The following is a 27956-nucleotide window of genomic DNA, read 5'->3' on the forward strand; positions in this document are numbered from 1 at the left end:
ATTACATTATCTGGCAACCGGAGTGGCAGCGGACAGAAGAGAGGGGATCCCCGGGATTTTTACACCGAAGCCAGCTAAATACACACCAAACATCAGAAAATCGAGGGGGAACTCGGTCAGGCTCCTCCTAGACTTCGTAAGTTCACGTATTTCATTATCATATCAACTAATCGAATATTTTGATGTTCAATTAAATTATGACGACGAAGGAAGTTTCTCTCTCGGTGTTAGCTCAGCTAACGTAAGTTAAGCTAGCTAGCATAGCTTGATCTCAGCTAACGTGCAAGGTACCAGTTTGTGTGTCGCTCAGCTACACGCATACACCTACCGAACACGGGCTGCCAAGAACAAACCGCCTCAAAAGTCGAGGAATATTAAAACTAACTTCCCCGGCAAACTTGTATTGGGATGCACCCATAGTCAGATATAATGTAAGTTGTTAATTTTGTATAAACATAATGAAGCGACAAAACTGAGAGACAAACCTGTCATTTTCTGTGTGTAATTAACGCTTGATTATTTGTTAATAAATTTAGCGTCTGTCTGGCTGGGCAGGCGAATGTCCAGGGAGTTAGCGTTAGCAGGCTAACGTAGCTCGCTAGCTAGCCTTGTAACACTAGCGGCTCCCTGAGATGGGGTCGGTTTCATTGTCTGTCGTGTATCGCTATTTGGACGCGTTCAGACATCCAAGCTAAATATCTTAGTCTATATGACCCTATTTAAGGGGTAAATATGTTCCAGTGTTCCGACTTTTCCGTAATTTCTCTTACCGCTGATGACCACAATTGGCTGTTAGCTCGCGGTAGTTAGCCACTGGTTTTGTAGCCGGACAGATGGACAGGTTGTTGTTGGCAAGCCAAGTTAACGTTAGCATGAGATAGCTTGTTGTTGTTGATGGGTTAGTTGAGAATAGGTAATCGTAGCTATTCTTTTGGGCAAAGTTGGGTCACTAAAGTTCATGAACATCATAACCAGTATTACTACCGGTTATTGCTAAGCTGACTGTTCTTCTTAGCCGTGGATGGGTATGATTATGGCTTTATGAGCCATTGATCTCAGAACTTTGTCAGATTAGCTCAACCGTGAAAAGCCTTTTTATGGAGGCGTAATGGTGGACGGTGGTGCCTCCGTCTGGGTGTGTGTCTCTCTGTCCACGACGCGTTAGTAGCCAGCACCTACGCCAGACTATAGACAACTAAACGCATACTTTGTGTTTGTACCAGAATATCAGTGTTTCTGTAACAGATCAAATTCACCACTTAATGTATGTAACGAGATGTCCTATTCTCAAGTCTAAGGACATGCTCTTTAATTACTATACTGTTCATTTCCCTTTGAAGTCAAGTATTGGAAGGCATTTCTGTGATATTCATCATTTGATGAGATGAGATATATATCTGAATTATTAAGTCTTGTAATGACTCTGTTACGCCTTAGCGTTGGGTGATTATTTTTTTTCTCTCCCTTTGGCAGTCACTGCATATGCAGCAAGCTATGAACCATGGGTCATGTTGTTTGAGGACACTTTCAGTTGGTTTTGTATTTACTTGTCTTTGAGGTGTGTTCAAGATTAAAGGGAGTGTGTATATCCCTACCCCTGCTGATCAAGTGCTTACCTTTTAGAGAAAGCAGACATTTGGCACCCTTTGCTAGTAATGGGGGACACATGTCGCTTTGCATTTTGTGATGGACCTTGGATTTGCCTCAGGAGGGGTGCCTCCTATGAAAACCAGTCCAGATGATGTAACAAGACAGGCATGACTTGAGATCTAATCTTATTCTGTGGCATCAGGACCAAAACTTTTTAAAGATACATCTTTATTTTCCACCATTCACTAGGTTTTGTTTTGTTTTTTGTTATTTTTTCTTTTTTGCTTTTCTCATGGGGTCAATGGTACCTTGCTCATTGTTGCCATTGTTAAAGGTTCAGTGTGAAATTTGCATGTGAAATTCTTGCTATGAATGACACCGGGGGCTATTAAGTGAACAGCAGATAGCATCTTGTTGCACGAGCTCACACTCCGTAGGCACGAGCAGGCATATACCTGGGCATTAACCAACAGTGCCGTGACTAACACAAGCCTGAAAGTCAAAAATGAAAACTGAATCCTGAAAAATTATTAACATATCTAGAATATCATTCCCATTTGTAATGTCCTTAGATTTTATTATATAAATTACTTGATCAATTAATGTTTCAAAGCAACCAATGCCACTTCGCTAAGTTACAACTAGCTGGCTAACCTTAGATTAGCTTATCTTTGGCTAGAGTTATCTACCTGGCCTCCCCTTCCCAGTATCGCCCTTGGCTAGAAGAAAGCAATTGTGAGTTATACGCATTTGCCCTTTGCTGTTACATAATTTATTTTTCCCTAAAATCAACGTCATTTGTCATCATGATGTGAACACAGATCATGTTAGCTGGGAAAGTAATTTGGCAAGCCAGCCAACAAGCTGAAACTTAGCTATGCTACCAGTCATAAATGTCTTGTCTCACCGTGGGATAGTGGGAAACGTAATTTCAATTCCTTTGTATGTCTGGTACATGTGACGAATTGACAACACAGCTGACTTTGGCTACCTGCATCTGGCATTGCTTACATGTAAGTTATTTGATAAAGTAATTTTCAAATATCAAGATACACAATTTACTAGCCAGGTCAACCCCACGAGCCTGGATGAATTTAGCTGACTCAAGACAGTATTTTGCTACGTTAGCTAGCTAGCAGTTTATCTATCTTCGCAAGCTGGTTGCTGGTCACTTACTGATGTTAGCTGACTCCATTTCTAAGCTACCATTAGCTAGTGTTGCACACACTGTTGTTGCCCTAAGGGTGGAGGAAGGGCAGGGTATTTTGTACATGAACATCTCATCCTTTGGATTTTCTTTGGAAAACAGTCCAGGGTCCTTTACATAGAAATCAATCCACAGGCCGTTACAGGCAACTGATACAGCCAGGGAAGGTCTCATTTTTTAAGTTGCGCTGCAGTCCATTCACACACTGGCAATACAAAGCAATTAATGCATGTAAATTACTTCACATTCTTACATACTGCATTTTTAAGTTTATTGTATCTTAGTGTTGCAAATTGCATTTCCTTAAAGGAATTTAATCTTGCTGTGTTTTTTCCGAGTTGTTTTTTGTTTATTTTTTCTATGATATTTTTGTTTATGAGAAATATGAAAATGACTCAATCTTCACTCAGAACTCCCCCCCAAAGGTCAAATGTGTAACACTCCCGATAGAAGACAACATGCTTGTTTGTTGCACCAGCAAAAAACACCAGCAAAATCATACCATCATTTTAATATTATTTTCAGTAAAAATGAAATACAGAAATGAACATTCCCCCTAAATACTGAAATCATAATATCTGTCAGACTATTCACAGTATGATTGATTAATTTCTTTCTGATTGTCTTTCTTTCTTTTATATTTTTTGGCATATTGTTCAGACCTGTTTCTATCCATCCACATCTGGCTGTGGTGTTATGATAATATCTGCGTAGGTGACTGTAGGGCACAGTTAACACAGCAGTTAGAGTCTGGCTGAGTGTGAACCTAGTCATTATAAAACAGTACATGCTAGTGAAACTACAACGTCTCCAGAATTGAACAGCTAGATGGTATAAGTGTGGATGAGAGATGAAGATTTTGAACACTAGAATTGAATCACAGTAATATCAGGAAAAAACTTGACTGTAGGACTCTTCAGCTCTTCAGACAGTGGTAATCGCTTGTTATTTGTTGAATAACATGCAAAAGTGAAAGTGAAAATTGGTTTCTTATTCTGTAGCGGTAGTTCGCTTTGTAGCTTTGCATTGTGTTACGTGCTGCTTGCTGCACAGAGCTAAGTAGCACTGTATGCTATACACCATTGTTGACATACAAGCTTTTCCTAAATGTTTGAAAGTGTATGGGTACTTTAACGGGTTCTGGATCAGATCATGTAGTATTCAAGTCAATTTTATTTATCTAATATCACAAATATGCCTAAAGGCTTTGATGAATGAACAAATTAATAAATTCTAGAGGCAAGAGGCATTGCAGACACACACTAAAACAGGCAGTGTTGTTAAAGTAACATGCCTGTGTCATATGAGGAAAATGTAGGCTATACCTCAGCATCACACTGTAATTTTACAGTTTTTGAATGCCCGAGAATGGTTTTGTGTATTTTGCAATTGATCATTTATGCAAACTAATGTCAGATGCCACGTATCATATTTCTCAAAACATAATATAATGTAAGGAAATTTCCTGCAGTGATGTATATGATCAAGTATTATGCTTTTCCACATCATACATTTTATGTTTCTTAAAGTTCTGATTAGTCAGGAACAGGTGTGGTTTTAAAGGACCGGTAGGATTTAGGGTGATATATTGACAGAACATGGCAAAAATGGAATACAATAGTCACAAATGTACTTTAATTAGTGTATGATCACCTAAAAGTAAAATTGGTGTTTTCATTACCCCAGAATGAGCCCTTTATAATGACAGGAGGGGGTTCTCTTCCCCAAAGTCTGCCATGTTCCTCCTCTCCACCATGGAAAGAGGACAGACTAGACAACCACACAAGGCAAAGCTCAAGCACTCTATTCACATAGGTAGTAGAAAGGAAACAAACACAACCGAGGGAAAAAGAGAGAGAGAGAGACAAGGACCACATCAGAGCAACAGAGACTAAACCCTCTGGAGAATGAAGGTCTGCATCCAAAACATCTGGAATAAGGCACCAACAGCTGGGGGAGAGAGAGGTCCCAGAATGGTCAGTAGTCCAGCACAGGGAAGCCTGAGTGAAAAGAGAGGACAAGAGAAAATAGAGGGAGGACAGACAGGTAGGTACACTGCTTAGATGCCTATGTGCTGGGGGGACAACAAAGTGTTCGATGCAGTGGTTTTCAGAAAGTTCACAGCATTCTCATCGGCAGGAAACATAGAGTGTAAGTACAAGGCTAAACAGTACAAGGCCTGAAGTAATCAAAGACTAAGCAACTAAATGAAAGTTAAGGTGAAAAGATGAGTTTTAAGTTGAGATTTAAAGACCTCAGCAGAGTCAGACTGTCTGATGTCAGCAGGGAGGTTAATCCAGAGGAAGGGGTCATGGTAAATACAGACCCTAAAGCCAGCAGACTTCTTTTTCACTCTGGGGACAGACAGACATTCTGAGAGCAGAGAGCACAGGACGCAATGTAAGGCTTAAGGAGATCAGACAGGTATGAAGAGGTGTGCCCATTTCCAATTTTGTAAGTCGTCAGAGATCATCAGTCATCAAGTATGTTCTGACAGAGTATTGTTTCAACTTAGAAGATCTACACAGTATTTTTAAGATCTGAGTCTTTTCTTGTTTTATGAGAACAGGTTGTCGTTCTGTCAGCTTCCCTGTGTGTTGCGTCAGATGCCAAATGTCAGGAGTAGGTGTATTGGCCACAGGGTCCCACCCAAAGGCCTTGGGCAATTCTTGGAGCTTGAGGAGAGGAATCCTCCAATGTTTGACTGGCTGTTTCCTGTTTACCCTGTTGGACTTCATATTGACTCAGGCACGTGTGTTATCAATGTGACCAACCTGCCTCAGACTATTAGAGGTACATATATGGAGTGATGAGTCGGCCATAATGAGGCTGACCTCCTCAAATTTTAGTTGCACTACAAACAAACACACTTTGAGTTCAGACTAATTCATAGCCTCCACCGTACTTCCCATGCTTACTCAGCTATTTGCGTGGCCCATGCCCAGTGAATACTGCCCCCTGGTTCAGACTGGACGTGCATCATTGCCAAAGACTTCTGGTATTTGTTTGGTAAATGGCCACCTGTTGACCAGGTGGGCCTTATGGCTTGCAATGAAAGGCCCTTAAATAAATAGTAAAAAGCAGTGTTTGCTGTTGGTTGGGAGATTTCCCTGCATACCCACAGAGCTGCTGTTTTCAATAGAAGGTAGAACAAAAATCACAAATTAGTTCTTGCCCAGTGAAAATGTTTTTGTTTTCTCAAATTGAACAAATTTCTCCATCATTTCACAATGGTTGTTTTATTTAAGTAGAAAGTACGTCAGACAAAAACAAAACTCAAAAACAACAAATAACACCAGGACAGGTTTCGCAGGTGTTTTGGCAGGTATGTGGGCTCTCACTGCACAAGTGTTTCCTTTCCTGAAGAAATCGGTTTCATCCAACCCATTCAGTCATATGCATTCACTGGAGTTTTTAGCTACAGCACCAGACATCCCTGACTGTTGAGCCAGAACTGAGCAGTTTTGCTCCCAAATGACAACCCACGTGACCAGTATTGCCTGAAATGCCGTCTGAAGGCTAATTGCACATTTACAGGTTATGGAATACACATTTCTGAAGTTGTTTTTTCAGTCTGCCTGTAACAATTGCTTCCTCTGTGTGGCCAGTGCTGACATGGCAACTCTCAAACTCTCAGTTCAGCAAACAGGCCGACCGGCAACTTGGATACATGCAGCATCAAGGCATGTGTCCAAGAGGGGACAAACTGCCCTGCCTGACTCCCTGCCACATGGCTGCTTTGAGCAGATCGTGTGCACATATATTTCATCAGTGTGCCGTCATGCCTGTCCTAAAAGTCATCAAAACAAGGGTTAACTACAGGGTGGGAAATTAGCACCAGCCATCAGCCAAATGTTGGTAAAATATGAGAGTGGCTTGTAGATTGCAGACACAGAATTACCCATGGTTTGGCACATATGTGAACCGTGGATGAACGGCAAAATTTGACCATCATAGTGTGAAATACAGTTTTACTGCCGCTTTTACTTTTTGAAGTAATAATTCCCTGAACTGCTTTAACCGCCGTCACTTTGGCCTCCATTGAGTGAAATCCCATACACTCTGACTTTGGGCATTGTCAGGGGTGTAACTGAGAAAGTAGGAATGCTTGTCATTATAGAAAAAGCTCATAAGATTGTGACGATCAGCGTAACTTCGGAGAGATCTGCTGTCTTCTCTGCTCGCTCACTGGAGCAGATCCAGTCTTTTGCCCATTTGTGGCATAGTAGGCTTCAGTGTGTATAGGCTATTACATGTGATGTGTAACCAATCAGATAATGCTGTGGGAGGGATCTGTCAGTCACCTTTTTGTGCTGATCTCTGTACATAGATGCACTTGACGTACATAGAAACCAATATCTTTAAATACATAAATAAAAAAGACAAAACATATAATTGTCAGTGTTGATATATTTCTCACTTACCTACTCACCTGTTTGTGTTTATATTTTTTACTGCAAGTCCACATTTTGCTATTTTAAGTTACTTTTTATTTCACACTTGCTTTGGCAATGTACACATTTTCTTCTCAGGCCAGTAAAGCTACTTTGAATGGATTTGGATCGACTACAGACAGAGAAAGATGGCTTCATCAGAGCCAAAGTGGCGCATTTTTAAATGATTTAAGATGATCTGAAAAATGATCTGATCTGTGAATCAAAACCATGGGTGATCCATTGTACTCCTACAATTTACCATTTCCTCCAGTCTGCATGTGTCCTTGGGCAAGATACTGAACCCGAAATTACTCCAGATGGCTGTTCCATCGTTGTGTGGGTGCGGCATGTATTATAGCATTATGCTAGATGAATAGTTCTGAAATGGTCTTCGTGCCAGAGTGCTGTGAGGTGTTCCAGACACTGCATTGATTGTCGTCTACCACGTCTCTCTACATGGGGGGAAAAATTACCTGATTATCATTCCTGAAGCTTGCTGTCATTCCCACTTCCCCATATCTGTTAGATGAGTCCATTATCAGTCTGATATCATGTGGTCTTTGCAGAAAAATGACTTGGGTAACAAATTTTGTTTTGAACATCGCCTAAATTACTACAGAATTGAATTTTGCTCTTTGTTTTCAGCATCCCCAGAATTCCAGGGTATGGTGGCACAGAATAATTTTTGGATGCTTTGCAGGAAATCCCTCAGTGCTGAAGTATTATTTTTACTGTATTCAAACTTGATGAACTTCTTAGCAGAGGGCAGCAGCTTTTGCTTGAATTATGGTATTTACAGTGGATTCCAGTGGTGGCGGTGGCAGAAAAATCAAGAAATTTTACATAAACTCATGAAGCCTGTATCATATTCCAGTTGTCCTTTGTTCATCTGCTGGATGACACTGCTCATGCACAGCATTATCATATTTAGCCTTATTTAGTTCACACATATGGAGTCAGAAATGTCCTCTGATGCAATGGAAGTGACGACCAGGAGAGAAGCACTGAGTTGTTTACTTCTCTGCTCCACTAATGGAGTGGAGATCGCTTCCTGTGCAGATAAAGCACCGCAATGCTAATGAGTCTTGCCAGATTGGATGCCATTGTTGTATTAAGAAAATTTCCACAACGTGTACCGCCTTAAAAATAATCCATTCCATAAACTGTGCAACAAGAAATGAACAACTTTTTCTGGTGTCGTACAGCAGCCATGTCGGGAAACAACTGTTGTCTGAGTAGAGTCTGTAAATTGTGTGGTCAGTACAGCACACACAGCGTCATCAAGGTCCAGAGACTACCTACTACATTGTGTCTGTGAACGCAGCGTTAGTTTGGCACAGCTAGAAATGTTTGGAGCGCTGAAGGACACTGGAGTGTTTACAGACTGGATTGGTATGAGATGTTTTTCTAGACGTCGCTAGATGTTATGTTGTGAGAAGTGGTTGCTGTTGCAACTGATTGAACTGATGTTGACGACTGTTGTTCTTCTCTAAAGAGGAAATAAACATTTTACATCCACCACTCAAGTCTACAGATGGTGGGTGTTGATCAGGAATTTGGTGGACTATTGTTTGAAAATGACGCATTTTGTTTACAAGCATGTGCATGTGGTCTAGAAAACAAATATGAAGGATGGTGATACACACTTTGAGATTCAGCTTGAAGCGGAACCTGTCCAGGTTACATCCATGTTCAGCCACTGCTTTGAATTTCATGTTTTGAAATACACTCCAGCATATCTTTTGAACTAAAACTGCATACGAATACTGTCTACGGACTGAACACTGAGTTTTAGTCTCTGCTTATCGTCGGTGTTACACAGTGTTGGGGCATATGCTGATTACACACTGATTAAATTACTTGTCCAGCACCCCAGAAGTCTTTTTTTGTTTAGAATAGAAATAAAACCCATTTAGTTCATTTTAAAGTATCAGGACCCATGTTCATTAAATAAAAACAAATATTAAATACGAAGCGTGTTATCAGTTCTTAATTGCACAGTTCTAACCATTTTGGAACCATTTTCAGCATCTAATCGCTGAAAATGTTTGGTGATAACGTCTCTTAAGTATGCTGCTAGCTGCACTTGCTGGCCTTTTGCTTTAAAGCTTCAGAGGGTCAAATCCTATAATCATAGGTGTAGTCCATTACCACCACAAAAAGAAATTGTGTAGCCAGTTTTGCTCACTTGTTGTGTATTAAACAAGTAAAACTCGAAGCCTCGTGCCTCAAGCCTTAAAAGAGACTTACCTGGAAGCTGCATTCTTGTTGCTGAAGCATTGTTGCGTAACCAAGCCGAGGAAGCAACCGCACGTCATCCAACTTACCCAGTATTCATTGAGTCTCGCACAGTTTCTCGTTTCATTCTTCGTGGAAGATGCTTTGTAATCAACGATGCTGCATGCTGTTTTTCTACACGGATGACTGAATGAATGTTGTGGTGAAGAAGTTTCTGTTTGCCTGTGCCATCAGATATTTTATTTACAGCACCATTAAATCATTCATGTCACTTAATTGGCAACAAGTTAAAGTGTAATTAATACTAGTAGTCTGTACACCTGAAACCTGTGTTTTAGATGTGTTTTGTCTCTTTTATACCTCAGAATGTTTGATCTGCTCGATTAACCCCAACTTCTAAGGATTTCCAGAAAGTTATGACTGCCAACTTTACACAAAAATATGAGGCAGCTGACCTACTTTACCCAGTTGCGGTCTTCTTCTATGTGCAATGACAGTGTGCTCAGCTCCTTGTTGTCTTGTCTGCTATGCTGTCTTTCTTTGCACCCTTTGAGCTCTTTTTTTCCCCCTCCTCTGGTCACTTCCTGCTACCATCCGTTTCTGAGAAATGTAATCTGATAGCAGTCTGCGTGTGTCCTGGCCCTCCAGTCTGTATGTGGGTATGGGCTTCTGGTTTTACAGGATTATGGAGTAACCATTTGGAAGCGATTTGGCTGAAATTGGAGATTATCCCTGTCTAGGGTTTTTGAAAACATTTAGCTATTCCTTTTTATTATAGCGAGTCAACACTTGTGGTTGAAAATGTATGCAGTAATTTTGTGATTTGAGGCTGAAGAAAACTACTAGAGAAGGTTGACTTGAGATGTTCAGGTGCTTTAGAGCTTCGTAATCTGGACACTATGCTCTGTTAACGGTGTGAATCGATTACTCGGGGTACCGCAATGAAGGCTTTTATGCATTGCACATGTATGTCTGTGCGTGCTCGCCAATATCCAGGACAGATCTGGGCTGTGAGAATGATGTATGCTTTTTAGTTGTTAGTTCTCTGTTGTAAGGGTACGTTAACAAGTAGCTTGTCCCTGTGTGCCCTGTGTTTTAAAAACAACCACAGTCATTTATGTTTCCAGTGTGGATGTACTGTATGTCCACGCATTGTTGTGCTCTCTTGTACAAAAGTCTGGTTCGCACTTCCTAGACTTGCTGTTGTCGTTGTCATGTTGCTGAGGGAGAATCCAGGTGGAGACATGCGCACACACACATACACTCCGTGTGGCTCTGGCTCTCACTCGCTCACTCACACACTCACACACACTCACATCCACACACACACACACCGAGGCAGTCTGGCAGATTCAGGGTTAAAGGCTTCCATTTTGTTAGGTAACACCCTAATGGTCTGATCTGTCAGTGGCGTTAAAATGGCAGGGGCTTAACCCTTGGCGTTCGGGACACAACCAGTAGGGGCACACACACACACACACACGCACACACACACACACACACACTGGGCTGGCCGAGCCTACAACAGAACAAATGAGGGAGTGTGAGGCAGGGAGGGGTAGAGGGAAGGACGAAGAGTGAGCGAGAGAGAGAGAGCGAAGACAAGGAAGAGTATTTTTCACTTGGGTACAGTTAGATTATGGCTCAGCTAACCACATGCGCTCTGCACCCTTCTCCCTCCCCCAACCATGGCACCACCTCAGCTGGGTCCCTGCCCCCACTCCTACCCTGGTGAGCACAGATTAGCATAGGTAGTTTGATGGGTTTTTTTCTATTTAGACGATGTCCCAAAGGAAAAGAACTTTCCTTCCTTTCCTAGCCTGAAATTATTTTGTAATTGAAAAAAATATGTGGGACATGACATAAAGAAAATAGAAGGAGCAACCATTTATGAAGGTGACTACTAAGTAATCATCTGGATTTGACATGATGATCTCCTGGTCATATCTGGTAGTAAGATTATTGGCAGTTTGAGCTATTAATTCAATATTACAGGGGCCAGTGCCCCTTAGCCACTCAAGAAAAGGAGTTGTCGCTGTCTTTTATTGGGCAATAATAATCCATACTTGTATTGCTTTTATTGGACAGCGTAATTGTTGTTTCTCCTCTCATTGAACCCCAAGGACACAGTTGGAAAGCCTCTGTTTTTTTTAAATGGTTGGTAATGTGTTGGCTGGCTGGGTCCAGTCTCAGTGGGGGGATCATTACTGCGCTGTAGATGAGAGCCTTGCTCGCTACCTGGGGGGATGAGCATTTGCCATTGATCTGCTCTCTATGAACTACTGGACACAATAGGAGACCTACTGAGAATAAAACGTGTCGTGTCAGTCCAGGTCACAAGATTTCCATTTGCTTTCAGGCAAGTGCATCTTATCCTGCCACACAACACACCCGTCATGCACATTACAAGAAGACTGATATTAGCCCTTACGTAGAAATGCAAATTTATTAAATGTATTGATTTAACACAGGCAAATGTTTGCCTGGCATGTCTAGAGCAGTGGCTTTGAAACTGGGAACACCCCCTCTCCTTTTAAAAAAAATCATTTGGTGTATGTTAACACAGCAATTGCACTTGGATGCGGGACAAAAGATGTAGCCCAAGATCACCAAAAAGTGTGGTTTTGGCTCACTTTCAGTCGAACCTTGGAGTAGTTCTTTTGCGGTGAGAATGCAGTCAGCTAAACCAAATGAGGCAGAGCCCATCTTCATTGACGACTCTTTTCTGCATCTAATCAGATGCAACATCACCTTGTTTTCTAGTCGCAGTGTAGATCCTCGGTAGACCTGGATATTTTGTTAATTTAATAAACACTGGTATATTAACCACAGAAATACAATGAAACAAATAAGCCCACACACTGCTGATGCTCCATGCTTTTTTCTGGGGAAACAAAGAAGACAAGACGTTATCTCCCTCAGGCAAATCCTTTCAGTTAGATTTCTGACCAATAACAGCACAGTTTGCTCACAGATAGCATTTCTTTACAACTGTGGACTGCCTCGTGAACACCTACAAACCAAAGGACAAATGCACCAATTGGATCATTTTAGCCCCCGAATCAGAACAAAGCAAACGAGCTACATGTGTGAAAACGCCCTTAGATGAATTTGAATGGACAGTAGAGATCTTGTATCTTCTTCATGCTCTGTTATTTTTCTGTCTTAAGATGTGCTCTGCCCTTAGGCCTTATTATTCTGAAGGAAAGGAGAGGGACATGCATGCATGTACTCTTCCACGGTCTCCTGAGAGGAACAGACACAGATCACTAATCACTGGCTGTCTTCTTCTACTCCCTTTGTCATCCTCTCGTTATTTTTGTTGCTGTTGTAGGTAATGCCTGTGTGTATCAAAGAGATCTTAATCAGGTTTGATCATTACATTGCCATACAGTAAACCCCAAAAATATAGTGTTTATTCAATGTCACCAAGATAATAACATATGAGTGGTGGTGATGTCCACAAAATTTGGTATGAGCCACATTTGGACTTGGTTCAGTGAGGAAGACAAAGAAATGCAGAATTGAAAATATATCTATGTACTTTGAAAAATATCAACAGGAAAGAGTGGCTCCTGGGCCCTGGTTTTCTTCAAAAGCTTGTTGACTAACTGGTTAGCATTGTTCTAAGAAATTAGCACATATTGATATCTGTATTGGCCTTTAAAAATCCAGTATCAGTTGGGCTCTACTGTCAAGGTCAGGTACAGATGATATGTATGAATTACATATCATTACATTTGTGTAGTTTATGCTGCATTTTCAGGTATTATATCTTTCGCAGCAGTCTCAAGCACACCCATGCTCTTACAGTAATTATTAAATAATACCGTACTTAAGGTGCTCCACTGCAAATATTTTAACTGCTAAGTGCATTGTGACAAATAAAAAACAAATAACAAATGACAATATGTACAGCTCCATTGCTTCCATTGCTGCATTGTGTCAATAACAGTGAGTCTTTTGTCCTTTTTGGCCTCTCCAAGCACCGGTAACAACACGAATAGATGTGCATCAAAATCCAAGCAGGGGCTGATTGACAGCAGTTAATACTTACTGCACTCCTTACAATCTTGCTAATAACATATTTGAAGAGTTGGATCTCTGAGATTGACGTCATTGGGTTAAGAACATACCATCGCTAGACCAACTTATCAGAGTTAAGTTGGACAAATTTGTGCAAAGGCGTTCACGATACTCACCTTTCATTAACTCTGGACTGATTTTATTCAGGAACTTGGCCAGCCGTCTTTTCTATGGGGTCAACAACGATCCTTCCTACTGCGCCTAATCGTTTTCTGATTGAAAGTGTGCACAGAGGAAGGGCTATTCACGGGTCCACTGTCATTATGTTTGTGAGAGAGAGAGACGGGCAAGAAGGAGCTGAGCAAATCAGTGCGCTGCGAGCAGCTCCACGGTACAAGATTTTAGCTATTTTAAATGGTAAGAAAAAACAGAAAATCAATATGTGGCAGGCCACCACAAATAAAAAAAAAAAAAAAAAAAAAGAGGAACCTGAACCCAACAGCTGCTACGTTCGAACAGATAAACATACAGTATGATATGTAAAACATAAACTATATAAAACTTGCTATCTCTCCATTTTTGTTGTGGATGGTTCAGCTTTGCAGACACATTCCTTTGATCCTCAGAGAAAAGGCTGTGGTGATGCATTTATGACACATCTGGTCAGAGTTCAGCCTTTTCACCTCAAGGTGCTTGAAATACTTCTCCACAATCAGGAAGCATGCCATGCAGTTAAAACACGAGGGACCTACAAAAGCAACTGCAAAATTGTTGTGTGAATGTGTTGGTAGCAGGTAATTTATGAACCTGATTTCAAAATCAGTCAGTATTTTGAAATGACTGTAACCTGAGTCCAACTTCAGGAGTGCATGGGATATGCGAGTAGTGTAAATTAGAGAGCTGTCATGTGACGTGACTAGCGGGTTTGATAGTAAGAAATAAATACTGGAGTGGAGTTCTGCTCAAGGATTGTGGGCAGTAATAGGCAGAACTGATCCTTGAATCTCAGGCAGCAAGGTTTAGGGTACCAGTTCCCTCCAGGCACCTCCCGATGGACCGGCTGATGGACAAGTCAGACTTGTTTGTGAGATTGTAGTGTCAGCTTCATTTGGTCTTACACGCTGGATGGATGGAGCTGTGGGAGCTTCGAAACTGCCAAGAATGCTACGAGCACTGATTGATTCAGGATCCTTTCCCTGTTGATTGCCTGGCCTCAAGAATACAGATTTCTGATGTCCACCTTCAAACCAGACTGTTTTATGTAAATTTAAGCAAAGCATGCTGTGTAAAAAAGAAAAAAAAAGAAAAAAGAAAAGCTCTTCTGAGATGTTCTCACACCTTCTGGCTTTCAAACCAACTCTTGACTGGATTAACTTGGACAGAAAAAAGGAGCCTTGTGTCCTTACCTTTGGGTCACGGGCCTGTGTTTTACCTGCTTGTCTCTATGTTGCCTCCTGTTGCCACAATTATTCTGTGCAGTGTCTCAGTGCAACACAATCCGCTTTTAAGATGCCCTCTCCACACGAATCTCCTACTTATTGCTCTCCACATGTTCAACAGCTCATCTTGTGTGTCTCCTATAACCTGGAGGTTGTGAATGACCTCTTATCACACAGAAAGTCCTCAGGGGTCATATAGAAACCAAGGCACTGAATAGAAAATGGGCTCGGGTGAATGGGGGCCCTCCACTGAGGGCTTTAGTGAGATTGAGTGTGATGCAACAATGAAAAGTAGTACGCACATCATTTTCAGTACAGAACACTCAAAATCACAACATATGTGTGAACAACAATTTTCCTTGGTTTCCCCCCTTGTTGCTTAGCAGCAGTGCATCCAGCACATGAAATGTTGGATTCATTATGCTGTCCATCTCTTCTGGGATTAAATTTGCCACGTGTCTCTAGACCTGAAGCTAGCAACCATAGCCATCCTAGTAACATGCAGGTCTGACACTGCACCGTCCCGAAGGGTTACAGTCATTTTGTAACTTACATGGTTCGCTGCCACACTGTTACAGCCAGAGCAGTGTGCAGCTACCATTTCTACAATCTTACAGGGTGAAGTATGCTTTCTGAAGCACTGTGTGTGGTATATGGGTACGCACACATACACACCCACCCACATACAAGCTGTCATCTCTGGCAGATAAATAGCCTTTGTGTCCAGGGATGGTACAGCAGGGCACATCTGTCCTTGTTGTGTACCAGAGCAGGGTGCAATTTAGGCTTCACACACTCATATGCAAACACAAACCTGAGTGTTTTCGTTGTGTTGTCGTTGCATTGTTTTGGATGTGTTTGTTTGGTTCAGTTATTTCTAGCATCTCTTAGCTCAACATCTTGCATAGTGGCAAGGATGCCCGTGTCGTATCTCCGATGAAGATAAAACTTGGCTGAATTCACAGATGTGGATTGTTAGAACAAACTGCAGCCTGACTGCAGACAGAAATTTGCTGAAATGGCTGAAATTCTGTTGTATTTTCCCACCTCACTTTGCACATCTTTCAATGCATAGTGGGAGATTTTGTATACATTAAGATTCCTTTAGTGAGTTATGTGCTCTGCTTTAATCTTTTAGCCTTAGAAGATAGCATAGAGAGTATTTTAAGATGCTTATTGTGTCCAAATGCTGACGTAGTGTTAATCTAGTGTCAGATATCATGAAAGGTGGGTTTTGGATGACAAGCTTTTAATGTCTCAGCGGCTGTAGACTCTCGACTTCCACAGAAGTTGGTCACATCAGCGATGCATCGGACCTGCCGTTGTCTGGCAGACACGTTTTGGAATGTCCGATGACAACATCATTTTCTCCTCCTCCTCCCTCCTCCTTCGTCCTCTGCGTGGGACGTGACTGTGGCCTCCCAGTCTCCTTCCCTCCGCTCCCTCCCTTCTGCCACTCTGTCTCTCCAGGGGTTAAACCTGCGCCTTCTCTCAATCAAAACCAGTTTGAACCGGTTTTCAGGGAAGCGTTGTTTGTCTCTCATGGAATCTTGGGATAGGGTCATGTGGAGCTGTGATGATGTCATGTTCGACTAGTAGACCTTGAGTCAGTTTTCTGAATCAGATATACAAGATGGTGCAGATGCATACGTGCCCAGCTCGTCCATGAGGATTCATATCAGAATTGTTATATATGCAGCGATAGACATGTGCTCATCCTTTGTGTTAGTAAGCATCACATTTTTATGACAATTATTCTGAAATGTCTAGTTCCAGTTCCATAATATGCGCATGGCCTACATCAGTGTGCTTGGTGTGAATGTCGCACAGTGTTGGTGTTATTTTTCTGCTGTGTAATAGATTTTCCCAGAAATCTTAGTGAGGGAGATTGGGGTCAGCATCTGGGGCACTGGCAGTCGGACAGGAGACGCCTGCACACCTCAGGGTTGTCCCTTTTTGTACATTTAGAAATATCAGCTTCATCAAACAAAATTTTCATGTTGACAAAAGGGTATCATCAGTCAGATTTTAAGGATGATTATTAAACCTGGGCTTGCATACAGTAGATGGGCTGTCTTGTTGAGTTTGTTTTGTGAGGTCACGTGGAGTGAGAGTTCAGCGTGAAACGAACACATTTCAGGGTTCTTTATTTTCACCTTTTACTGCTGTCACTTCATATTTTATGTGATTACAGCAGCGCAGATTTGGTTGCACAGTCTTAGTCCCTGATTAAAAGCTTTTGTTAAAGCAACAATATTTAAGAATTGGTATTTTTTTGTGATCTGGCACCCATGGATTCTCAGAGTGCAGTTCACTTATACACCACTATTGTAAATACGGACAGCTCTCCGCGTGCGCTTGTTATGATTACATTACTTTCTTTCAAAAAGTAGCGAGTTGACAGCTTTAACACAGCCAAACATCAGGCAAGTGCAACAACACAAGATGTAGCAAGTTATTTACTAGTGCAACAGCAAGACGGCCAGTTTGATGTTTGTCTTGCAGTCTTATACTTCGTGAAGCTCTCGCCAGCGGCCCTCTTTGGTCTGTTTGCGTCTGTCATGATGTCCACAGAGGCTGCTGAGCCTGGCTCTGGTTCTGGTGCCCATTCTGACATTGACCTTCGCCAGCATTCCCCACTCAGGGCCTGAAAACCTCTTCCTCACGGCAGTCCAAAGCTCCTGTGCTGGCAGTGTAAACACCAGCACTCCCCTGGTGCTTGGAGCTCCCAGTCCAGTCCGAACAGGGTCAACTAGCTGCGCTAACCCAGCTAACATGCTTACAGCGGCTACAATTAGCAGCAGCTTACAGTTATTTTAGCAACAAGTAAAGCTATCTGTCCACTATCAAATTCCATAAATAAGTGAGAGTTGAAGCAGAGCAGCCAGAGGACACCAGGGGGAAAAGAAAAAACATTTTCTTCATAAAATATGAACCAGTTTCACCAACATTGTCGATGGTGTGTGAAGTAGTGTTGTGGGAGATCGTACCTGCCCACCCAAGTTACGTAGTGCAAGAACAGGCATTTTGAGTGGCGAATAGGAATTGCAGAGGCATCATTCTCCCTACTGCACGCCCGTGTACCATCAAAATGATTTTGAAGTTGTTATTTTAAGGCACAATAGTTACATAATGGTGCTCCCTCAGTCACTCTGTTGCCTCTGACACAAAGGCTGGAGAGCCTGCCTTCAGGACAGTTATCACTGTAGAGCCTACACCTGGAAATGCTGCTGTCCAGTTTTATTGCCTCAGTTTCAAATTGAATTGAGGCAGTTACAACTTTCTGTGTTCCCTGCAATGGAAACTCCACTTTGTTTACTGCAGACACAGTGGGTCCCAGTCGTACCTCAGCCAGGGTAACTCAACCAACAATTTATTTTACAAGATGTATAGGACTGTTTCTTTCTCGCTGGACCTGTGCTTGTCTTCTCTATGTCCAAATTGCATTTCTGGGTTTCCTCTGCTGGCTTTAGATGTCCTGACTGTGGAAGATGATGTGTGTTTTTCTTGAAATAAAACTAGATCCAGTGCTTGACCGTAAAAATTAATCACATCATTTGGTTTATTTATTCGTCAGTGTTTGTTTTCTGTTTTGTAAATGTATTTATGCTGTTTGTAACCAATTGTTTCTGTCTTCTGTGTCTCCAGGGTGAGAGCAGCCATGTCAGAGGAGGCAGTGCGTCAAACACGAAGCCAGAAGCGGGCTCTGGAGAGGGACCATGCGTCTCATGCTGGATCCCCAGGGGACATGGACAGTAAACGGGTTAAGCTGGAGAAAGGCGATGCACCTGGAGCTTCCCTGGCCCTGGTGGGATCCGGAGCTGAGGGTGTGAAGCTGAAGAGCGAGCATGCTGCAAAGGTAGCAGCCAGCATCCTAAAATCCGGGGAAGTGAAGGCCACTATCAAGGTGGAGGTGCAGACTGGAGACGAGCCTGTTGACATGAGCACATCCAAAAGGTGAGACAAGGAAGCGGATCACGGGGTTTGATTTGGTCACAGGCCGTTCCTGCGTATTGAACTGTTAGCAACGCTTTGTGGTGTTTGTGCATAGTGGCTGAAAACTTGTTGGTCATTAAGGAAATATTGTTGTCCAGTTTATGTGATACTGACAAGTCTACGAACAACAATGAAAGGAATAGTATAAACAATTCAGCTTAAACAGTTGCATCTATTCCTGTACACTGGGCCTCAGAATTGCACAGTCAGCCAACTTTGTCCACAATAAACCCTTTGTAAGTATTTCCAGCTGGACAAAATGCACCATAATCTCCTTACAAACTCGTGTCTATCTGCGAGGGTATAAAATGCAAAGAATAGTTTGCTGCCGTCTTTCTGTTTGGTTATGCTTAACTGATGTTGACTCATCACATGGGTTAAAGGGATGTGAATGGCAAGCGGGACTTCACACGAGCCGACAGCTGAGGCACAGTAGTTTGCATTTGTGCATATGAGTTTGCTTGAAAACTTCACGAAGATTATTTATGTACTGCTGGCCTTGGATGTCACGCTTGCATGCACGGCGCGTGGTTGTGCGTACAGTCGCGTCTATCGGAGTTTCAGGTTTCTTTCTAACTTTGCTCTGGCAAGTGGTCTGACAGGAGTCATACAGGAAGTTGCTGTGTGGTTGTCGACAGCCTGCCCCCATTTTGAAAAGTTTGAGGCTCCTGAGGCCTGGGCTCCATTTTCTCCCACAGCAGCACCTGAACTCTGCCTCACACTTCACACAAAATGAAGGCTATGTGTCACAAACTGGTTCCAACTGGCCGTTGCCATGGTTTCCACATTGGAAGGAGCAGTTAGAGAAAGGAGGGGCCAGGAGGGTTGGTGGGTGTGTCACATGACCACGCAGAGAAATGCCTGATGTCATGTGATGTGTTTGGTAGAGCAATAAATACACACACTGATGTAATGGCAGTTGAAGTGGAACAGAGAGGTGATTAAGCTGAACGTGCGTCGGCTCTGTTTGTGGTATATCATAAGTGTCAGCTTCGGCCCCCGTTTAACCCTCAGCATGTGTTCCTGCGCTTACTCACTGCAAAGCGATTCCATTATTGTTGTATACAGAGGACTTGGTGTGTGTCGGCCAACTTCGTAGAACTATCAATGACAAGAAATGGAAGCCAAATTTCCAACGCTGAACTGGACTGAACATGTCTTGAATGGATTCACGTGTAAAACTTCGAAGAAGCAGTACTCCCCTCTCTTCTGAAGTGGTTTGAATGTTTTGTGTACACTTTAAAAATATGTCAGTGTTGGAGCACATATTGCCCAGGCCTGTTGCTTATTTATAGATCAGCTTTCATTTACGTAAAGAGCCAGACGTAGCTTAAAATGGCACTTCGCAGCGAACTGACCATCCCACTGCAACTCATAAAGACTGATTCAGCAATCCTATAGCTGGGTCAGTGGGAAGCCATGATCGGAGAAGCCGAGGCATGCAGAAACACTGGGCCTTACGTAACCAAGCTGCTGTGTGTTGTGATGCTTGTGTAAGCTGTTCTCAATAGAGTAGTAGCAACCGTCACTGGCTAGCCCATGACATTTTGTCCGAGATGCCAAGTCATTCAAGGCACCGGGTTGCCATTCGCTTTTCTGTTTATGAAAGATGACGAAGCTCTTGATTCCTTTCTAATGCTACTTGCGCCTGACAGTTTATCGTGTTGTATGTATGGAATGTAAACAGAGCCGAGGAGGAAAACTGCCGTCCGTTCAGGCTTCAGCTGAGCTTTAGGAGTGTAATCCTTCTCAGAATAGCAGTATGCTTAAAGTGCCAGGACATTGGACTTCTTTCTAGATTTGAATGAAATTTATCAAGGAAGTATTTTCCAGGAAGTAGCTGTCTGATGTATTAAAAGGGTTTGAGTGTGTTCCCAGCTGCTGGGCAGAGTAGCACTATGACAGTAAATGTTTGTTGCACTTTGTGTTGCGATTGCTTTGTCTGCTCAAATCCTCATCTCATCATGTAAGTGTAAACAATATGGTTGTTGTTATATAGTTAACCTTGGTGAACTGAGCATGCAGCGTCTGCTGAGGGCGAGCTGTTACACAGCTGTTGAGAGGATAGCAGAGAAACGTGTCTGAAGACAGGAGCGTGAAAAAGTGTGAAGAACTGAGTCAGTGAGTCGGACTATAAAAGATGAACAAGTAAGTTAGGATGGGGGAAGGGTGTGTGAAGTAGTGACTGAGTGATTGACTGAGTGAGAGAGAGAGAGAGTGTACACAATAGGTTGGCTCCTGGCCATGTATTCCCCTCCCCCTCACTGTCACCCTCTCCAGTGTCTCCAGCGGACCTCCGCTCCGCTCGGCTTGTGACTCTGGTGTCGGCAGCTGGGAGGGAGGGGAGAGCTGAGGCCCAGGCTGTGCCGATCCGGCTAGGCCACAGGCCTCGCCACGGAGGTAGGGGAGGGGTGAGGCCCTGTCTGGGTGGTAATGGGGCCTAAGTATGAAGCCCTGAAGCCTCTCACTCGACAGTGTCTGAACAATTATATAACTTCACAGCATGTGCGCACGCATTACTTCACATTACGACCGAAACCTCTGCCTCTCACGCACTGTCATATATCACAGTCCCTGCCTTACCTCATCGTCCATCAGTTCTCTTTACCACTAGGACTTCTATGTGTTTTTTTTAACGCACCAACACTCAGGACCTGGCAGGATCCCTGCTGTGATCGAGGCAGATTTATTCTCCCACCACACGCTGTAAAATTACAAGCACCCCCTACTTCTTATCTCCACCCTGCCCCATATTGATGCATATATAGCTTGCCACTAGTCGCCTTTGTTCTCCTTGATCCTCAGGAAAAGCCACTTAACATTTTAAAGCTTGAAGCCTTTTCCTCCTAAAAACAAAAATGCAGTTGAATTTGCCCTGTTTGCATGTCGTTTGTGGCTGACTGCGGTGTCTGTCGGGAGGGAGAGAGCAGAAGGTCCGTCCGTTGACGTTACCTTTTGCTGGAGATAATGGGTTGTTGCGATCTTCCCCTGCCGCCATTACTCCATTATTGATCTCTTGGTTCTTGTCTTCTTGTGTGTCCCAGAGCACGTTTGTGCTACAACAGGGCCGATGAAATCATTATCATATACTGCCATCTACTGGATGCAAGAAAAAACTACATGTCATTTGCGGTCGTTGGTAACTGTGGTACTCCAGGCTGAAACAGAATACAGAGTTGAATCTCGGTTGAATGATGAATCACATTCTCAACACTGTTTTCTGTCTTATCTTGTTTCTCCTCTCAGTGTCATTAAGAAAGAGCGGCAGCCACCATCGCCAGATGATGTGATTGTGTTATCAGACAATGAGCCATCCAGCCCTCTCATGAATGGTCACTGCTTCACGAAGACTGACACAGATAAACTTATGGTAGGAAAGCATTTAAGCTTCGCGTACAGCGTGATCTTATTTTGTCCACTGACTTAAAAGTCTTAATTCTCACAACATTCTTGGATTAGTCACAGCTGACATGCATTACGTGTACGTTTACTAAATCTCTTTTTATCTGATATATGTAGAAGAGTTCTCCTGAGGAGAGAGAGCGCATTATCAAACAGCTGAAGGAGGAACTGAGACTCCAAGAGGCCAAGCTGGTGCTGCTTAAGAAACTACGACAAAGCCAGATTCAGAAGGAGAGCACTGTGCAGAAGGTACACACCCCATAACATCAGACTGGATTTTTAATCATGTTTTCTTGGAGCTTATAGATGATTCAGGTTGTGTCTTAAGCTTCTTCTGATCTTATGAACTGTCTTTTATCAAAAGGGTTCAAGATTTTCTAATGATTGACATCATAAATGAAGATTTTACGCCTTTCTGCTTATTCATGCCTTCAAGTACAAACAGCTTCGTGGACTAATGCTGTACCCTGTTAAATCCTAGGCTACTGGCTCTGTAGCAACTCCTCCTCCGCTGGTGAGAGGTAGCATCACATCAAGCAAAGGACCCCTCCAGGTAGTTACTACAGTTTGTTAGAGGCACCTGCCACAGGTTGTATCACCTGGGTTGATGTATTGATGTGAACATTGAGGCACATATACAAATTGCGATGCTTTTGTAGCGTAATGTTGCAAAAGCATGACTGTGTCAATAGTATATTTGCATTGTTGTGTTTACAGGTGACCGGTCGAAGCTCAGGCACAGTCATCCCTCCTCCATTGGTGCGGGGTGGGCAACACATCCCGTCCAAACACAACTCTCAGATTGTCATGCCACCCCTGGTCAGAGGGGCCCAGGTTAGTGTGAGGGGTTATGGCAGTGCTTACATGATGATTATCACATTTGAAGTGTAACAATTTGAAGAAGTTTAGATTTGAAGAGCTCTTTATTAATTCCTTCGTTACTTCGTCTTCTCCTGGCTCGCTCTCGTCATGCGTCTGTGATGGCTGTGTCTGTGTGTGTGCTGCCAACAGCCTATTGCAATGACTCCCCAGCAGATAGCCAGTCTCCGTCAGCAACAGCAGCAGCACAGCGGTTCAGGCCCCCCTCCGCTCTTGCTGGCTCCCAGGGCTTCTGTGCCCAATGTCCAGGTCCAGGGCCAGAGGATCATTCAGCAGGGACTCATTCGGGTGGCTAATGTGGCCAACAGCAATGTTATGGTCAACATCCCTCAGGTGAGGACACGTATACAAGCAAACATTGAGCACTCATCTGGAGAAATGGCTTTTCCATTGCAAGGCTGCATAGATTTTGTGTATATGGTCAGCCATAACGTTGTCATCCTCATGCTGAAGTGGACCCTGTTGTGTTTGTGTCCAGGCCTCTCCAACCAGCCTAAAGGGCTCTTCAGTTTCACCCAACTCTAGCATCAATGACTCCCCAGCCAGCCGGCAGGCAGCTGCTAAGCTTGCACTGCGTAAGCAGCTGGAGAAGACCCTGCTGGAGATCCCTCCACCTAAACCTCCTGCCCCTGAGTTCAACTTCCTGCCTTCGGCAGCCAATAATGAGTTCATCTACTTGTTGGGATTGGAAGAGGTGGTGCAGAAACTTCTGGAGATGCACGGCAGGGGTGGGTAGATCTTTGCACTCGGGTAGCTAGTATGGGGATGTTGTAGTGCAGTTGTAGATTGAATAGCGCAATATACATGTTTACATTTAGCCTGAAGAAGCTCTCTGTTTGGTCATGTAGGTAATCTGGGCCCAGCAGCTGCCATGGCCAGCTCCATTCCAAAAGAGCCATACACCTGCGCCCAGTGCAAGACGGACTTCACCTCCCGCTGGAGAAAGGAGAAGGCCGGGACCATCCTCTGTGACCAGTGCATGTCGTCCAATCAGAAGAAGGCCCTGAAGGCTGAGCACACCAATCGGCTGAAGGCAGCCTTTGTTAAGGCACTCCAACAGGAGCAGGAGATTGAACAGCGTATCCTCCAGCAGGCGACCTCCTCCTCTTCTTCCTCTGTCTCTAAATCCACCTCGTCCTCCTCTCCCTCACTGTCCAAGACTGAGATGCTGGTGTCCCAGCAGTACAAGCAGGTCAGGGCTGCCATGCAGCAAAGATCTGTGGCTGCCCACCACTCCATTAAGCAGGTGAGCATGGCCACGTATGATGTTGTTGATGGACCAGCACTCTGGTTTAAAATCATGATTTCCCAGATCAGCAGCCAAAACATCTGCATGTGAAGTAACATCTCTCCCATCGCTGCGTCTGTCCTTACAGAGTCAGCTGTCACACAGCCTCCAGTCTGCAGTGAGCTCTCGTGGTATGACCCACTCATTCACCTCCTCCTCTCAGCTGCAGAGTGCAGTGACGGCAGCGGCGCTGGGAGGCAGGCCAGGTAAGCATGCTGCAGCACGCCCACTGCACCAGGGGGCAAAGGTCAGCGGCGGCGGCAGCAGCGGCAGTAACCAGGGCAACGTGGCCGCCTGGAGGAAGCAGAGCAGTGGCAACACAGGTAGATAAACGTGAGACGAAGTTAGGCCGAGAACGCGCTTCACCCGCTCTCGCTTTCCGCTCCTCTTTGGGGTAATCGCTCTCCTCTCAGGTCGATTCCTCTCTGGCACTGTCACTCCTCTACGCCTTTCTTCCCATTTTTTCCGGCTCGGCCTTTTCATTTTGGAATTCTCTTTTGTGTCATTGTCTCTTTTCCTTTCAAATAAAACCCAATCAGATGCAGTTTTCACTCACAGGGGGCAAAATATTTAGAAACTTTCACTCACTTTGTTCAATGCCAACCTTCATCTTCTTCCTACACGAGTCAGAATACTATGTGTAATAAATATATGTAAAGCCGCTCGATCTGCTCTCCACTGACCGCTGATGTGTTTCCTCCCTGACAGTTGTGACCATGGCCTACGTGAACCCTAGCCTGTCTGCCCATAAGACCACCTCTGCTGTCGAGCGTCAGCGAGAGTACCTGCTGGACATGATTCCCTCCCGTTCTATCTCCCAAGCAGCCAACACATGGAAATAATGCAATCTTACTCCCTACTGACATCATAACTATTACCCCTCTTAATATCAATAGCAGCCATTCTCATTATCATTCTAATCCTTTCTATGGACTCCACCTCTGGCCAAAATGGTGCAGGGGAGAATCAGCCTAGTTTTTTTGTTGGATACAGGCGTTCCTTCACCTCTTCCTCAGATATTTCCGCTACTATCTTCCTTACCTGAATCCTTCATCCCAAATTGGAGTTGTTCTGCGACAGCTTGGGCTTCTGGGATACAAGGAATATGTCAAATAGAGTCTGGGTAGCTTTTTTTGTGTTTGTTTTCGAGGGTTGGGGTTTACATGGGCGTGTACAATTTCACAAACTTCTCCAGCGATGTCGCCTCTCCCTCCCTGTATATTGGTCGAACCTCCAAGAGGAATAAATCCCTGCGCTCCTCTGCCTCTGGATTAGGCAGGGAAAAAAATAATAATCACTGTTCTACATAACAAAGTACTCGCCTTACGTCCTGCTCCTCTCCAGTCTGAGCCAGTCAGACTCAGGCCCACCTGGCGGCCGAACCGAACATAACTGAAGACCTCATCACAGGGACTGTGGTTGAGCTTCGAGGACCATCCACAAAATAATAACTGCTTCAGCTTTGCAAAAATGAATAATAATTAAAAAAAAAAAAAAGGACTGTAAAAATAATCTCTATCTGCACACAGACCGCCTCTTCTCTCACAGCGTGTATAGTAGAGAAGTGGATGTGTGTTGGATTATTTTGTATGGCTGAATGGTAGGATTTTGTCTCTTCTTCTATAAGTCATATACTGTGTTTGGAATATTGTGCTCCCTGATACTTTGGAAGTGGCCTATTGTCGAGGCCTGAATTTACAGGCTAATGTTACTGTTGAGGTGGTTTTACATCTGCTGGGTTCCATGTCGTGGCCTACTTTTACATACTTTGTTTTTCTAAGATGAAGAGGAAGAATAAAGATTAAGGTCTCGCTGACTCATGTGAAGACACGGAGCGTATGTTCGGAGGACTATTCTTATTGAATATTGTAAAAAAAGGAAAAAAAAAAGCAACAAAACGACAGAAAAAAAACAAGAAAAAAAAACCTTCCAAAGAACTAGTGGAGCCCAAATGGAATCCCTTCTGCTAGAAGGTTTCTAGTTTATTTGAACCCTCTCTGGATATAAACATGAATTCATGCTAAACTGAGGGGGTGTAAGGAATGTCATATTTTTGACATTGTTTTGCTTTTAGTCATAGGTTGTGGTGCATTATTTTTCTTCTATAGACAAACTGTCTCTGGGTTTATTTATAGGGTCATGTTAGTAAAGATATACGCTTACGCCCTAAGTTTGAATGGATATCCACTTAAAATGATTTGTTTTCTCTCGTGTGTCCAGTGGCTCCCGCTCACCTTCCGATTGGTCTGAGAGAAGCTGGACAGCTTTCAGAATGTAGTTATGCAAAAACCCCTATAGCAACAAATGACATGAACTTCTTAGTCTTTAACATTAAGGTGTGTATGATTTACGTCAGGTCCTTGAATTGAGCTAACTATGCCTTTCACGTGAGCTCTAGTGCATTTTTATCAGGTCGCAGCAGCACAGGATAAGCTAGTGAAGTACAATATGTCCGACATTAAACATGGGGAATTCCCGTCGCTCATGGAGTTATTTTATTAACCATGTGCTGTTTTCTTTAATTTCACTCACTGGGGTGGTCCAGTCTCTCTAACCCTGCCCCTTAGCGGCGGCTGTGCTCAGACATTTCTGTGGCCTGTTGGAAACTGCCACAAAATCAAAGATGAAAAATATTAGACTATGGATGTGTTGGATTCAAGCCGTAAAACAGGGGAAAATGTTTGTAAATATTTTAAAATATGGCTGTTTTGCAAGCAATATGTTAAAAAAAATGCAAACCCCAGAGGCTGACCACCACAGCAGTTATTTTCTCAGCATCCTGTGTCTGTCCCATTTTTAATCGTTTTCACATTGAAACAATAGTGATGATCATCTCGTCGCTATGTGATTACACACCTGGAGTCTGGCTGCCCTGTTGGATCTGTGTCCTGTATCCAGAGTGCACTTCTTAGCTCACTGATTATTTTCAGGCTCCATGCTGAAAGATGGTGCACTGCATTAGGTAACTGGGCATCAGTTGAAGTTTATCCCTCCCTACTCGGGGTATCATCACTGTACATTTGGGTTTCATTTAGGATGGCGCAGCGATGCAGCGTGCACATTTTGCTGATAGAAATACAAGCACACAAAGTTTAATTTAAATCGCCCAAGATTTTGTATTTCTGTCTCAAAGTAGCATCGGAAGTCTTCCAGGTTGTCTGTACATTCCTGACAGGCAGAAGGTAGCAGCCCGCGTCTTGTGGATGCAAAATAAGCAACCTGGAACGAGCCCATCATTTTGTGCCCTGCTAAGTGTAACCCTGTGCTGTCCTGACTACTGCCTGCTGCTGCTGCTGCTGTTTGACAACAATATCACCATTCCGTTTGTTTGGGGTCGAGGCGCTGCGAAACGCAACGCAGCCCCAATGGAAAAGAAAACAGTGTATGAGAAATATTTGTTTTTTTTTTGGAATTTTTTTCTGCTCTATCAAATAATAATAAAACTAATTTTAACC

The 27956-nt window shown here is 43.4% G+C and overlaps 1 protein-coding gene across 5 annotated transcripts; it reads left to right on the forward strand.

The window, feature by feature from the left end:
- Positions 1–27953, forward strand: gatad2ab (GATA zinc finger domain containing 2Ab). Of its 5 annotated transcripts, none has more exons than XM_070960651.1 (11): positions 1–136; positions 18585–18893; positions 22179–22302; positions 22452–22583; positions 22816–22887; positions 23052–23168; positions 23346–23546; positions 23692–23941; positions 24062–24459; positions 24590–24824; positions 25210–27953. In XM_070960651.1, the coding sequence occupies exons 2-11, from the start codon at positions 18598–18600 to the stop codon at positions 25341–25343; spliced, it is 1959 nt and encodes a 652-aa protein (XP_070816752.1). In that variant the 5' UTR covers positions 1–136; positions 18585–18597; the 3' UTR covers positions 25344–27953. The 5 variants fall into 5 exon arrangements, with proteins under 5 accessions (XP_070816752.1, XP_070816755.1, XP_070816756.1 ...); XM_070960654.1 differs by having other exon boundaries at positions 24590–24707; XM_070960655.1 differs by having other exon boundaries at positions 23367–23546; positions 24590–24707.
- Positions 27954–27956: the final 3 nt, after the last annotated feature.

This window comes from Chaetodon trifascialis, chromosome 4, assembly GCF_039877785.1.
Source record: "Chaetodon trifascialis isolate fChaTrf1 chromosome 4, fChaTrf1.hap1, whole genome shotgun sequence".
NCBI lineage: Eukaryota > Metazoa > Chordata > Actinopteri > Chaetodontiformes > Chaetodontidae > Chaetodon > Chaetodon trifascialis.

Excerpts from the sequence above, each read along its gene's own strand:
- gatad2ab (XM_070960651.1), top strand. The coding sequence starts at position 18,598 with ATGTCAGAGGAGGCAGTGCGTCAAACACGAAGCCAGAAGCGGGCTCTG. Across the intron at positions 24,460-24,589 it reads CCCACCACTCCATTAAGCAG|AGTCAGCTGTCACACAGCCT; the intron begins GTGAGCATGGCC and ends CTGTCCTTACAG. Across the intron at positions 24,825-25,209 it reads GCAGAGCAGTGGCAACACAG|TTGTGACCATGGCCTACGTG; the intron begins GTAGATAAACGT and ends CCTCCCTGACAG.